Genomic DNA, 13,024 nt, shown 5'->3' with positions numbered 1-13,024 from the left:
ATTGTCCCTTTGTGACTATAATTCCACTAGTTTAAGAGGATCTCTTGAGACTCTGCACTCACAATGGCTATGAAAAAAGGAAAAGAATGGAACTGACCTGTATTACTCTAGGCCAAGAGCAAAGTAAATTTTCCCAAATAAGAAGGAAAGTTGTTGGTTCTTATGATTAACACGCTAAAAGCAAGTAAGTTATCTGACCTAGATAAAATGTATTGATAGATTCCATAAAGTGTTTTGCTAAAATTGATAGACTGTCAATTTGTATTTTTTAAATTGACCTGAAAAAATCAATATTATCTAGCAACTGTAATCTTTTGAAACACAGTTCTTTTGTTTGTCCTGTCTTCTAAAACTGTTATAATTTACTCTTAAAAATTGCTTCTATTATTTTTACCGAAAGTTCCTTAGCAGATGGCAATTATAAGAATGAATCTCTTATTTTTTAAAAACCATTTTGCTAATCGTCAGGTAATTTCCCTTCTCTGTATTGCTGCATAAAAATAGCAAGTTCATGCTTTTTTTTTTCTTTGCTACAAAATAACTAGTGAATAAAATTCCTAATGCCTGCTTATACAGATCTTTTAAAATATCTTTTTAAATCTCATTTTAAATGCAATCGAAGATGCCTATGCTTTTATATATCAACTCTGCATCTATGCCCAAATTAGTACATACCATCTGCTAAAGTTCTTCCATTCAAAAAGAAGTTTTGTTGATGAGTATTTCAAGAAATGAAGGATACCTCTGAAGACAAGTATTTAAAAGTGAGCATTATAAAAAAAGAAGTAATGATTTTAATTTAATTCATTACATTGTCTGGCAGTAAAATACCATATGGGACAATAATGCATAAAATTACTATTTCCTCAAATACAAATATTTTGTTCAAATCACTCTTTCTTAAAAACAAATTTGAAGTAGAACACAAAGAATAAATAAAATACAAAGAATACAAAATTGAAGTAGAATACAAAGAGAAAGAAACACCAAAAAGAAGAAAAATATGACTATCAATATTTTGAAAACAGATGAGGGTCTTGAAACATGTTTCTATAGAACTGTAAACAATATTAATACATGGGGAGAAAAATGGTGTCACTGGAAAAATTGGTAGTTTCAAGAAGGCTAATGTCTGAAATGACTAAGGTACATAACATTACTGAAGGAAATTATTTTCATTCAAAAAATGAATTTATTATATTCATATATATACATATATATTTGGAACTCACTCTGATATATATTATTAGTGGAAATACAGAGGTGAGTAAGATTAGACCCCCACTTTAAGATTTTCATTTGGGGGGCACCTGGGTGGCTTGGTCAGTTAAGCGTCTGACTTCAGCTCAGGTCATGATCTTACAGTTCGTGGGCCCCACGTCAGGCTCTGTGCTGACAGCTCAGAGCCCCTCCCCCACGCATGCTCTGTCTCTCTCTGTCTCTCAAAAATAAATAAATGTTAAAAAAATTTAAAAACAAAAAGCTTTTCATTGGGGAAGCAGAGCAAAGTCTCCAATTAACCTATAGCAGATAACTGTAATAAAGAAGAACACATACAAATTTCCTAAAAAGAAGTACTAGGGAATTAAGAATGAGGAAATTACTCTCAAAAATATTACCATGTAAGGCATTATGGAAAAGGTGACATTTGATAAGTATAACAACAACAACAACAATAATAATAATACTAACATTTATAAAATATTCTTCATTCCATATATTATTGAAAATTACTTTCAATACTTCATTTAATTGTTACAACTTCCTGTGATGATGGCTACTATCAGTGTACCTATTTCATAGAAAAAAATACTGAGATTTAAGAAAAACATTTCCAAGGTCCTATTGGTAGTAATGAGTGGAAGAATGGATATTAGAACCTCCTAGGTGCCTTGAAAACCATATGACCCCATTGGGTTTGACCACAGTATGTTGAATTCAGAGTGTCCACACTATTTACACACACACGGGTACACACACAGACACACACACACTATAGGAACAGTACTTTCATTTCATGGTTATGTCTTCACTGGTACAGTTAAACAGACTCTAAAGTAATCATCCAAAAAATTCAATGGCAAATAATATCTGTAGTAGAGAAGATTTACTTAATTTTCAGATTGGACATGTTAAGTTTTGTTCACCTTTCTGCAGAAGACATCAAACTCACTTTACTGGGGCATTAGTATATTAAACTGAGAAGATCAAATGTTATTTAGGTAAGTGTCAAAGGTTTCAGACCTGATTCCCATTTACAAAATATCTGTATGAGACCTAAAATTTCATTATCCTAAAACTTTATTACCATTTTTGGGAAAAAAAGCATAGAATACTGGTTAAGAAATAAGACCGGAGCTATGATTCCTGGGCTCAGAATCAACCTTTGCCACTTACCAAAGGAGACTGGACTTCTTCACCTGAAAAACAAAGATAATAATAGCACCCATGTTATATCATAATAAAAAGTCTTAAGTTAAATGAGTTAAAATTAATTAATAAAATTACTTAAGATTTCTAAAACAAAAAAGTGACTGGCACATAGTAAGCACTATATGAAATATTGTTGTTAAAACTAAAATATATTTAAGTGGATTTAAGTGGAAAATCTCAATCACACATATGCACATGAAGCACTGCTTTATTGGTCAAGACTGAAGCTACCATTCATGCATTATGGGAGAGGGGAGTGGTGAGGAGAAATGATCACATATTTGGAGTGATCAAATGATCATGTGTTCTAATGCAAGAAATAGAAGTGATTTGATGTACTTTTTGTTCTCTCTACTGAAAAGCATCAATCTGAAAAACAGGAGGACAATGCCAGATAAATCTCTATACATAATTAGTTGTTCCATTAAACCTAATTCTCACCTCATTACAAAAAGACCCTTGGGAAAAGAAGGCATAATGCTGTTTTCTACACTTATATTTTTAACTGGACAACCAGAAATAATGGATGATCAATAATGTCTTCATCAAAAATCTGCCCTGTTTAGTCAAATAAATATTGTGTCTTCTACAAGTAACAAAGCCTTAAGCTAAACAGTTCTTTTTCAAAAATGTTTATTTATTTTTGAGAGAGAGAGAGAGAGGCGGGGTGGGGGGCGGTGTGGGAGACAAAGGATCCAAAGCAGGGCTCAAATTCACAAACTGGGAGATGATGACCTGAGCTGAAGTGGATGCTTACCCGACTGAGCCACCCATGTGCTCTAAACAGTTCTTAATAATAATGTGACATAAACTGAATTTTCAGATTCTGAAAGGCCTAGCATCAATATACATGCAGTATTTTCTCTTAATCTTTGATCCTTGCTGGCCAAGCCCATGTCCTGTTCACCATATTGTAGTTAGCATCGACATAGTACTTGGCATATTGTAGGTTGAGTGAATTAATAGTTGAATCCCTAACACAAAGTCTAGAAGGTAAATTGTGTGTAATTTAGGTTTACCAGACAAACTAAAGGGTATCCAGTGAAATTAGAATTTCAGGTAAACAACAATTTTTAGTATAAGTATCTTCCAAATATTGCATGGGACATACTTATACTAAAAATCGCTCAATGATTATCTGAAATTATAATCTCACTGGGTGACCTGTAATTTCATTTGCTAAATCTGGTAACTCTAGTCTAGTTATTATAATAAATTAAGATTTATTAATTTATTCAATTAGTCATTCATCAACAAGTATTTATTGCTATATTAAATTATTAAATGATGTACTACAGGCCCACCCCGTGCTAGGAACAATTCTGTGCCCTGACTCAGCAATAAATAAATAATACTGGCAGACTCTCACTTCATGGAGCGTGTATTTCAGCACAAATGGAGGGAGGGATGATGAAAAATACATAAGTGAAGTATTAAATTGACAAGGTAATTTCAGTTAATGATTGGTGCCATGAAGAAAATCAAGCAAGATGATAAGGGTCGAGAGAAGGATGGATCAAGGGCTACCTTAGTAAGAAAGTACAGGAAGTCATCATTAAATGATGAGAAGAGGCCAGTTGTACAAAGAGCCAGAGGAAGAGCAAATGTAAAGGACCCTAAGTAGAAATGAATTGGACTGTTTCAGGAAAAGTGTGAAAACCAATTAGACTGTGGTGGGCAGGGGCTTGGGGAGTTGTATAAACATTGTACAAGAAGATGTAAGAAACTGAAGCAAGAGCCAGTTCATGCAGAAACTTATATTCCATGATGTGACATTCAGATGGTATTTGAGTAGAATGGAAAGCACCAGAGTGGTTGAAATAGGGAGTGATATGATCAAAAGTATTTTCAAAAGACCTGTTGGTTTGCTGGGTGGAAAATGGATAGATAGGGTGTGGAGGGGAAGAGTGAGAGTACAAGACCAGAAGGCAGTCCAAGAGCAAAAGTGAGGGACAACACAGGCTCATAGGCTGGTGACAGAGGTAGGTGAATTGGAGATATGTTTTGAAGGAGGAAGCAAGAACACTCATGAAGGGCTTTGACTCTGAGACCGGAAAAGAGTGGTGAGAGAAGACAGCCATTTGTTTCCACTTAAAGATGCACTGATCCTATGTATGACCCATACACAATAATAAACTACTCTTCTATATCCTTCTTTCTCAGTTGCCTATATTGGCATCATCGGTGGTTAGCCTGTATTTCCTTGAACTCACAGATGTCTTCAAACCTGTGCACTCTGGATTTAGCTGCTATGATCGGAGTCTTAGCATGCCATATATTGAACCAACCCAAGAGGCAATTCCATTCCTCATGTTGCTTAGCTTGGCTTTCGCCGGACCTGCAATTACGGTAAGAATTGCCCCCAAATTATGTTTGTCAGTCCCCAAAACTAAGAATGGCCACATTTGTGGAATAAATGTGTTAAAAATAAACAAAAGGTGAACTCTAAATCTTGGAACAGAGAGATCATGTCTTTGAGATATTTTGAAAATATCATGGGACTTTATAGTTGAAAATTACTGGCATTCAAAGTTATAGAAGATTATATGATTGCAAAATTGATGGGTCTCTAATGTTTAATTTTATAAATGATTCTAAAAATGTTAATAACTGTATAATTCCTCTTGAATGGCTAATATGATGTTTCTGATATACTTCCTAATTAATGTGTTCTTTTGGTATCTGAAGTCTGGAAAACTGGAGGGGAAAACCAAATAATTATACAGCCAAGAGACTTTCTTCTCAAAATGCATGTAGATATTGCTTACAGTTCCATGTTTACTGGGTTAGCACTTTCTATTGATTAGGAGCATTGAGCACTAGCAATTGTAAAGTAAAAAGGTCACAACTCACACTTCTGGCATACTGGCTCATGCACACATGCACACACACACATGCATACACAGAGACAAATAAAATACTTTAGATTCAAAACAGGCATTTGCATTTTTAAACATGTAATATAAAATAATGCCCTAACCTACTGGAATTGAATTAAAAACATAGTTATTTTTAGTTTGCTAACTTACACATTATGAATAAATGCACTTTTTCTTTTTTAAAAAACCTTTTTTTTAAAGCTTATTCATTTTTGAGAGAGAGAAAGACAGAGCGTGAGCAGGAGAGGGCAGAGAGAGAGGGAGACACAGAATCCAAAGCAGGATCCAGGCTCTGAGCTATCAACACAGAGTCCGACACAGGGCCCGAACCCATGAGCTGTGAGATCATGACCTGAGCTGAAGTCGGAGGCTTAACCGACTGAGCCACCCAGGTGCCCCAACACACTTTTTCTTAATTCATTAATACATAAGACTAGACAGAGAAAGACAAATATATGATTTCACCCACATGAGGAATGTAAGGTACAAAACAAATGAACATAAGGGAAGGGAAGCAAAATAACATAAAAACAGGGAGGGAGACAAAACAGAAGAGACTCTTAAATATAGAGAACAGAGGGTTGCTGGAAGGGTTTTGGGAGAGGGGGATAGGTTAAATGGGTAAGGAGCATTAAGGAGGACACTTGTTGGGGTGAGCACTGGGTATTATACATAGGGGATGAATCGCTAGAATCTATTCCTGAAATTATTGTTGCACTGTATGCTAACTTGGATGCAAATTTAAAAATTAATTAATTTATAAATAAATAAATAAATAAATAAATAAATAAATAAATAAGACTAGGCAAGCTTTTCCAGAAGGCTTCTTCTGGAAGAAGATTCTGCCCCTAGAATCCTACATAAAGAACAAAAAACAGGTTTCAAGGTTAATAATATTTATTTCTACCAGTAGGAACTTTTAATTTGCCTTTATCATGCCCATGAATATCAGAGGAAGTGGTTTTTGAATGACAAGCTGTATTTGAATGGAGTTTTTATAGGATTCCCTAATGAACTGACCTATTCTGGTTCAGCACATCAGCAATTTTAGAAAAAGAATCTATGCATAAACCTTCCAAAGTCTATACTTTTATGTAGCCATGAATTTGCTTTAAAAATTTTCCCCTATATTAAAAATCATAGCATATGTTTACACTCTAAATAAATTATACAAAATATTCTCAGAAGGTAAGGTAGAATCCAAAATTAATACTCCATAGAACTTTTTCATACTCAAAATACTTTGTAAGTTAATGAATTATTTGAACTCTAGTAACGCCAGGGTAATTGGAACTATTCATGATGTGCTTAGAAATAGCTGAGACTCAAACTAATAAAACATATTTAAAGTGCAGTATTACTCAGAATAGCATTTTCCTGTCATTTTTCTAACGACTTATTAAAAAATTCATATCATCAGTCATTTGATAAGAGCAAAATGGATATATGCTTTACACTATTACACCAGGAAGCATTTCTCCTAGTTAGGGTATAATCCCCAAGTTTATTATAATAGAATATTTGAAATTAAATTCTGTACAAATGTTCAGGACTCTGCTGAAAAGATTGTGTTGATATTCAGTCATTGAAATGATTTGTTTTTTATATATCCAGAAGCCTTCCTTCCCCAGGGTATTTTATTAAGTTGCTAAGAGAGCAAGTCTAACTGTGGCACTTGCTGCTGGCACCGTTTAGCCCATATTGATCCCTTTGTTGACACTGTTACATGTCCTAAGGACAATGACCTTGGCCTCATCACGGTGTCCCTGCATCTGTGACTCCTTCATTTCCCATAATAAATTCTCTATATGCAATTTAGAGATGCTTTCTGGGGATTCTAAGCCAAAGCTTGCTTTCTTGAGCCCTGAGAAATGACAGGGGAAATCTGTCATGGCTGCCTCCCACCAAAGTTGACCTGGGGAACCCAGTGCCAGTTCCTCCCACAAAGAACCCACTGGATCTGGGGGTCTTCACAGGGCCTCTCTAGTGGCTGCATGCCTCTTAATGGAACAAGAGGCAAACTAGGGCAATATTTATACCCTGGGGTCCCTAAATAGCCCCATATCACTTGGAGTTCCATGATATTCCAGGGTGTCAGTGATTCTTACACATGGTTTCATTGCTTTGTGTAAACACTCAAAGGTAAAACAAATCTTGACTTTGCTGCCATCAAATATTGTTTTCACATCTTTCTTTTCAAATATCATGCTTCTTCTAGATTTCTTTCCAATTTCATTTTCCCTTCTCTATTTTTAGGGCCTTCTCCCAAAACATTCATTTTCTCAACATTGGTCTTATGTCTATAGTCATCTTGTTCTAGACTCATAATTCTGCCTCTAATCTTCCTACATAGTTAACAATTGTAACCTCCTTCCCCTCTTTTCCTGAAGGTGAAAAATAACAAGTAGACTCTAACCGCCAACTCTCAAGGATGCTGTTCTCCTTTTACCTCTATGGTAGCATAAACCTGTTGCAAATGCGGTGGTGAGCACAGGAGGGGAGGCAAGAGCAATCTTTCATTTGAAAATGGCTTTTGAAGCCCACTTCTGTGAAGAGAAGCACTTCTTGTTTTCACCCATTCACCTGGAGAGAAGATCAAGAAAAACAAAGACCTCATGTCCTTGGTATTCTTCAAAAGAATCTTTATATGAACAAAAGAAGATCGACTGTTTTTTTTATACAGGGGCGCCTTGGGTGGCTCAGTCAGTTAAGCGTCTAACTTTTGATTTCAGCTCAGGTCATGATCTCGGGGGTCGTGGGATCAAGACACAAGTAGGGCTGCCCTGATAGCACAGATCCTGCTTGGGATTCTCTTTCTCCCTCTCTCTCTGCCCTCTCCTGCTCTTGCGCACGTGCATTCTCTCTCTTTAAAAAAACAAAAAACAAACAAAAACAAAAAAAAAACAAAAACAAAAACCAAAAAACAAACCCAAAACTCATGTCCACAATATTCTTTTTTTTAAATTTTTTAATCTTTATTTATTTTTGACAGAGAGAGAGAGAGAGAGAGAGAGAGAGAGAGTGCAAGTGGGGGAGTAACAGAAAGAGAGGGAGACACAGAATCCAAAGCAATCTCCAGGCTCTGAGCTGTCAGCACAGAGCACGATGCAGGGCTCAAACTCACCAATTGCAAGTTCATGACCTGAGCTGAAGTCGGACCTTCAACCGACTGAGCCACTCCAGGCACCCCCACAATATTCTTTAAAAGAATCTTTATATAAACAAAAGAAGATCGACAGATGTTCTTATATAGGCATTCAACTATAAATCTTTTAGTGTTTGCTTTTCAGATTTTTTAAAATCCTTTGAGAGGTTTTAAAAATAACTTGGCTTTGTGATGTTGAATGAGAAACTGTAAAAGTTCCTTTCATGTCTGTGAAATACATTTTATGTCTCTGAAATTGCCCTTAAATTGGAAAATTTCATCCTTAATATTCACTTTTCGTTTACTTTAAAGTGATAATGAAACCAGCATTTTGTTCAGTCCTTTGGAGACTGTGTCCCAGGGAAAACAACAGAGAGTACCATAAATCTTCATGAAATCTATATGAAAAGAAAAGGATGTATATTTTCACTTCCCTGGAAGTAAAATTTTATTACATATTCTTAAAGGATAAGTATATCTAACTTTATAGAAGAATTCTATTGGAATTGTATTATGTTCCTAGAGGGTAACCTTAGCTTTGGGAGACTATACAATCAAAAGGTAGAATATTAAATGTATTAGGGTTTCCAAAAGACATTCACTGCAAATTTAAACACTGAAGATACTATGATAAATATTATATTTTTGTCATTGTGCTTTGTTTTTTTCACAAGGAAGATTGGAGTGCTTCCTCTGGTGGCTATTCTTAGGGCACTGCCCATATGATTAATAAAAAGCAATATATTTCTCACTATACCTTTTCTGAAGTAGAGTCACTTCAGAATCTTTTCCAAAAACCTGCCCTTGATATTGGACAAGCCAAAAAAATTATCATTTCTTTTTTGGCTTGTGTACAGGCTAAACAGAATATTGTGAAAAGACGCTTGTCACAAATTGTTTTCTATTTACAAATGACAAAAGCAACAAATAATTTTACTGTCAAAGGCTAAACTCTGAAACCATATTTTAGCACAACAGCAATGCCATTCAGAAAGAGGAAACAAGCAGGTGCATTTAGAAATAAATCAAGAAGCATCTCCCCTCCCCCTGAGGAGAATTCCATCTTTAAACAGAATTGAGCCACTTTGAAAATTCATGCAATGACATATAGCTCAAGGTTAAATGAATAGAAGTATGAGGAGAAAATTGATGTGTTTCTTAGAGAGGACCAGTGGGTGATGTCAAAATAATGACAAGAAACCTCTATCCATAATCAAGCCAAAGAGTATTAAAGTACTCTCTTGACATACGAGTTTTGAGCATATTACACAACTAAAATAAAACCCCTGAAATCTCAAGGTCATTTGAGATAATGACTATTGTGTTGTGTGATAAGATACATTTCCCTAATAGCACTATACAAATAAATGTGTATATAATTTAGCTTTCATGGGCAAAATGTGAATCATTACATATAATTGAAAATAGGGGAAAATTATTCACAGAATTATTGTTGAGAAAGTGAAGATGAAATCAGTATTTTTTAACCATACAACAATGCACTTCAGGAATGAGTGGTTAATGTTCTTGAAATGATGAATTTGAGATACCCGTTATCTTATGCTTTGTGTGTGGAATATCATGTCACATCTATCTGTGCAGAATATAGAACTTATTGTGTTTCTTGTGTCTAACTTACAGTGATAATGTAGGATGACATTTTTCAAGAAGTATAATTAACTCACTGTTCAATTATTTGAGGAAAAAAACCCCTCCTTTTGATGATTTCTGTAAGATTGATTTTAAAGATGTTTATCATGTATGCCACGTGATCTTCACACACGTGTGATTATTGGTAGAGTTCCATTAAGAAAATTATTTTTTATACAAATTAAGATTCTTTGTAATTGTACACATACCATAATACCTAAAGAATTAAATATAGCAGATTGAACATTCAAAGCAGAAGGTCGTAGGCTTACTGTCATTAGTTTTAAAAAAAACTATAGTTTTAAAAACTTCATAAAATAAATGTTACACTAGTAATGAAAACTGAGAAGTTTCCCTTGGGAAATCTGTTTGAGCCCCTAATCATGACCATGACTTTTAAAGTGACACCATCACTTGTATCTAAGAGACTTCTGGTGTCTCATGTAACTCAACTTTCCTCAGCTCCACACATATCTACAAATCAATGTCGCATTTCATAATAATCTCTTAGGCACAATAATCTTAAATATTTGAAAATTTTCTTCATAAATAAAACTCATAATTTCAAGTCTTACTTCTCTCTCTCTTTTTTTTAAATTTATTTAATGCTTTTATTTATTTTTGAGAGAGACAGAGACAGAATGCAAGTGGGTTAGGGGCAGAGAGAGAGACACACACAGAATCCAAAGCAGGCTCCAGGCTCCGAGCTGTCAGCACAGGGCCCGATGCGGGGCTTGAACTCACGAGCTATGAGATCATGACCTGAGCTGAAGTCGGATGCTCAACCGACTGAGCCACCCAGGCTCCCCTCAAATCTTACTTCTCTTGTATAGAATAACCAATGACCTGAATGCCCAGGGTAATTAGCCAACAAGAATCCCACAATGAGGGTAACAAATGCAAATCCCACAATGCCAGGCATTGTGCTAGACAGTGAGAATTAAAGGTAAATAAGAAATGTCTCATCCCTCAGAGACTTGTAGTCAGGTAAAAGACAAAAAAATAAACTGTTCAAGTGCATTTTAACCAAGCTTTGCTAAGAGGGAAGGATGAGGTGCTGAGGAAGCCACAAAGAAGGGGACCTAATTCAGTTTAGGATGCTGTGGGGTATTTCAAGGAAAGCTTCTTAAAGGAAATGATGCCTAAATGCATTGGGTACCTTCCCTGATGTCCTATGTTTTGGAATCCTACAGCAAGTATACTTTTCTTTATCTTAACCTAATCCTTCTGATACTATAGCATGGCTCACTGTCCATTGTAAACACATTTTGCAATCTTATACCTAGGGAATAACACCCTGCTCACCTAAATTCTCTTGTAATCTGCATTCTCCAATAAAGTAGCTACCAGCCACACCTGGCTATTTTATGTTAAATCTAAATCGATTTAAATTTTAAATACTGAAGGTAGCTAAATTTCAAGGCCCAGTAGCCACATGTGGGTAGTAGCTACCCTACTGGACAGGATGGAAAATATTTCCATCGTCACAGACATTTTTATTACGCCGCTCGGCTTTAGATAGCACCTTTCTAACCCTGTGCATACTTTCCAGGGATTGAACCTTCTGCTCAATCCCAAATTGGTTTATTGAAATAATATGCCAGTAAAATTTCCTAATCCTAACTTTGGTACTTATTTTGTTCCTCGTCATCCCCACCAGTCATCTTGTTTTTGTGCTTTTAGCAATGAAATGCCAAGACTCAAAGGGTTAGGGCAGGATCAGTCATCATGCAATTAATCAAGTAGGTATCGACCCTGGGTGTCATTGAGCAAAAAGGCCAAAGACTGAGTGCTCCAACTGCATGAAAATGCCAGGATGTTACCACAGCCTTGACTGGTACATAGGCACCCAGAAGATCCAACCAGAGCTCTTTACAGTGCCCTGATTGCTTCTTCTCACTGCTCCCTCAACTACTCAAGAGAACTTGCTCACATCTCTAAAGCTTTTAAGAAAACTACATCTTTACCTTGTTGAACTGATGATGTGTTAAGAGATAAGGTAGAATTCATTTGTACCCACTGAGTCCATTCTGAACACTGCTTTGTCTTTACAGATTATGGTAGGGGAAGGAATTCTCTACTGTTGCCTGTCCAAAAGAAGAAATGGGGTTGGACTGGAGCCCAACATTAATGCCGGAGGCTGCAACTTCAACTCCTTCCTTAGAAGAGCTGTCAGATTTGTTGGTGAGTGTGGGGAACCACAAAGAAAGGAATTTTTTTTTCAAATAGAAATGTTATATTTAATTACAGATATTAAGTCTTTAAAGCTATAATTTAGATGTATAATTTCAGGTCCATGATGAGTTTTACATTATACGAAAAAACTGTTAAAACACTAAGATTTGGGCTTTGTATCTGTAATGGGTTATTTACAGTTATAGCGCTTGTTCTGAGAGCTAACATGCCATACATTTCAGTATATTTTTGTCTTAGCTGTGGCTGAAGCATAAATTTACCTTAAAATGGTTTCTCTGGATCTGTGTTCGTTTTTTAAAGTGGAGAATAAATGTCAGCAGGCCATTATGAATAGATAACTCTTCAGAAATTAGTTTAGCCACATCAGTGATTCCATTTCAATTCTCCTGGAGTGTTTTCATCCAGAAGTTACTGCACATGGAAATGTCACCATAGAGAGAGCTGAATCATGGCTATTTATCCTTGGTTATATCCTCTAACTTTGCCTCTTATTTTTTATAAGGCCTATAGAAAATCAACATCTGAATCTAACCAGTATCTAAACCTTCATCTCTTCTGATTAGCATGAGACTATCCTAATGTTTGAGTCACAGGCCTTTTTGTTCTCCAATAGGTCAGTAAAAAATTTACCTGTAACCTCTCAGCTCAAAGGAATAGGTCATTTCATTTAATAGCTAGAAGATAATGAAGTACAACCTTCTTCCCCACTAGAAGAAAAGTC

At 35.6% G+C, this 13,024-nt stretch overlaps 1 protein-coding gene and 1 long non-coding RNA gene across 2 annotated transcripts in view; one reads left to right on the top strand and one right to left on the bottom strand.

Annotated features, from left to right (window-relative positions):
- The window catches only part of LOC144617218 (uncharacterized), an 88,376-nt gene that overhangs the window by 25,563 nt on the left and 49,789 nt on the right, over window positions 1–13,024 (bottom strand). The window contains exon 4 of the long non-coding RNA XR_013557471.2: window positions 7,762–7,895. This is a non-coding gene — a long non-coding RNA (uncharacterized LOC144617218). The remainder of the gene's footprint in view (window positions 1–7,761; window positions 7,896–13,024) is intronic.
- PLPPR4 (phospholipid phosphatase related 4) overlaps window positions 1–13,024 on the top strand; it is a 42,319-nt gene that overhangs the window by 18,241 nt on the left and 11,054 nt on the right. The window contains exons 2-3 of the mRNA XM_060626641.3: window positions 4,597–4,782; window positions 12,162–12,291. Of these exons, the coding sequence (XP_060482624.1) occupies window positions 4,597–4,782; window positions 12,162–12,291 (316 nt within the window). The remainder of the gene's footprint in view (window positions 1–4,596; window positions 4,783–12,161; window positions 12,292–13,024) is intronic.

This window comes from Panthera onca, chromosome C1 (assembly GCF_046562875.1).
Source record: "Panthera onca isolate mPanOnc1 chromosome C1, mPanOnc1 haplotype 2, whole genome shotgun sequence".
NCBI classification, from domain to species: Eukaryota; Metazoa; Chordata; class Mammalia; order Carnivora; family Felidae; genus Panthera; species Panthera onca.
The sequence above is the reverse complement of the archived record's forward strand: the minus strand, read 5'-3'. Positions and strand labels throughout refer to the sequence as shown.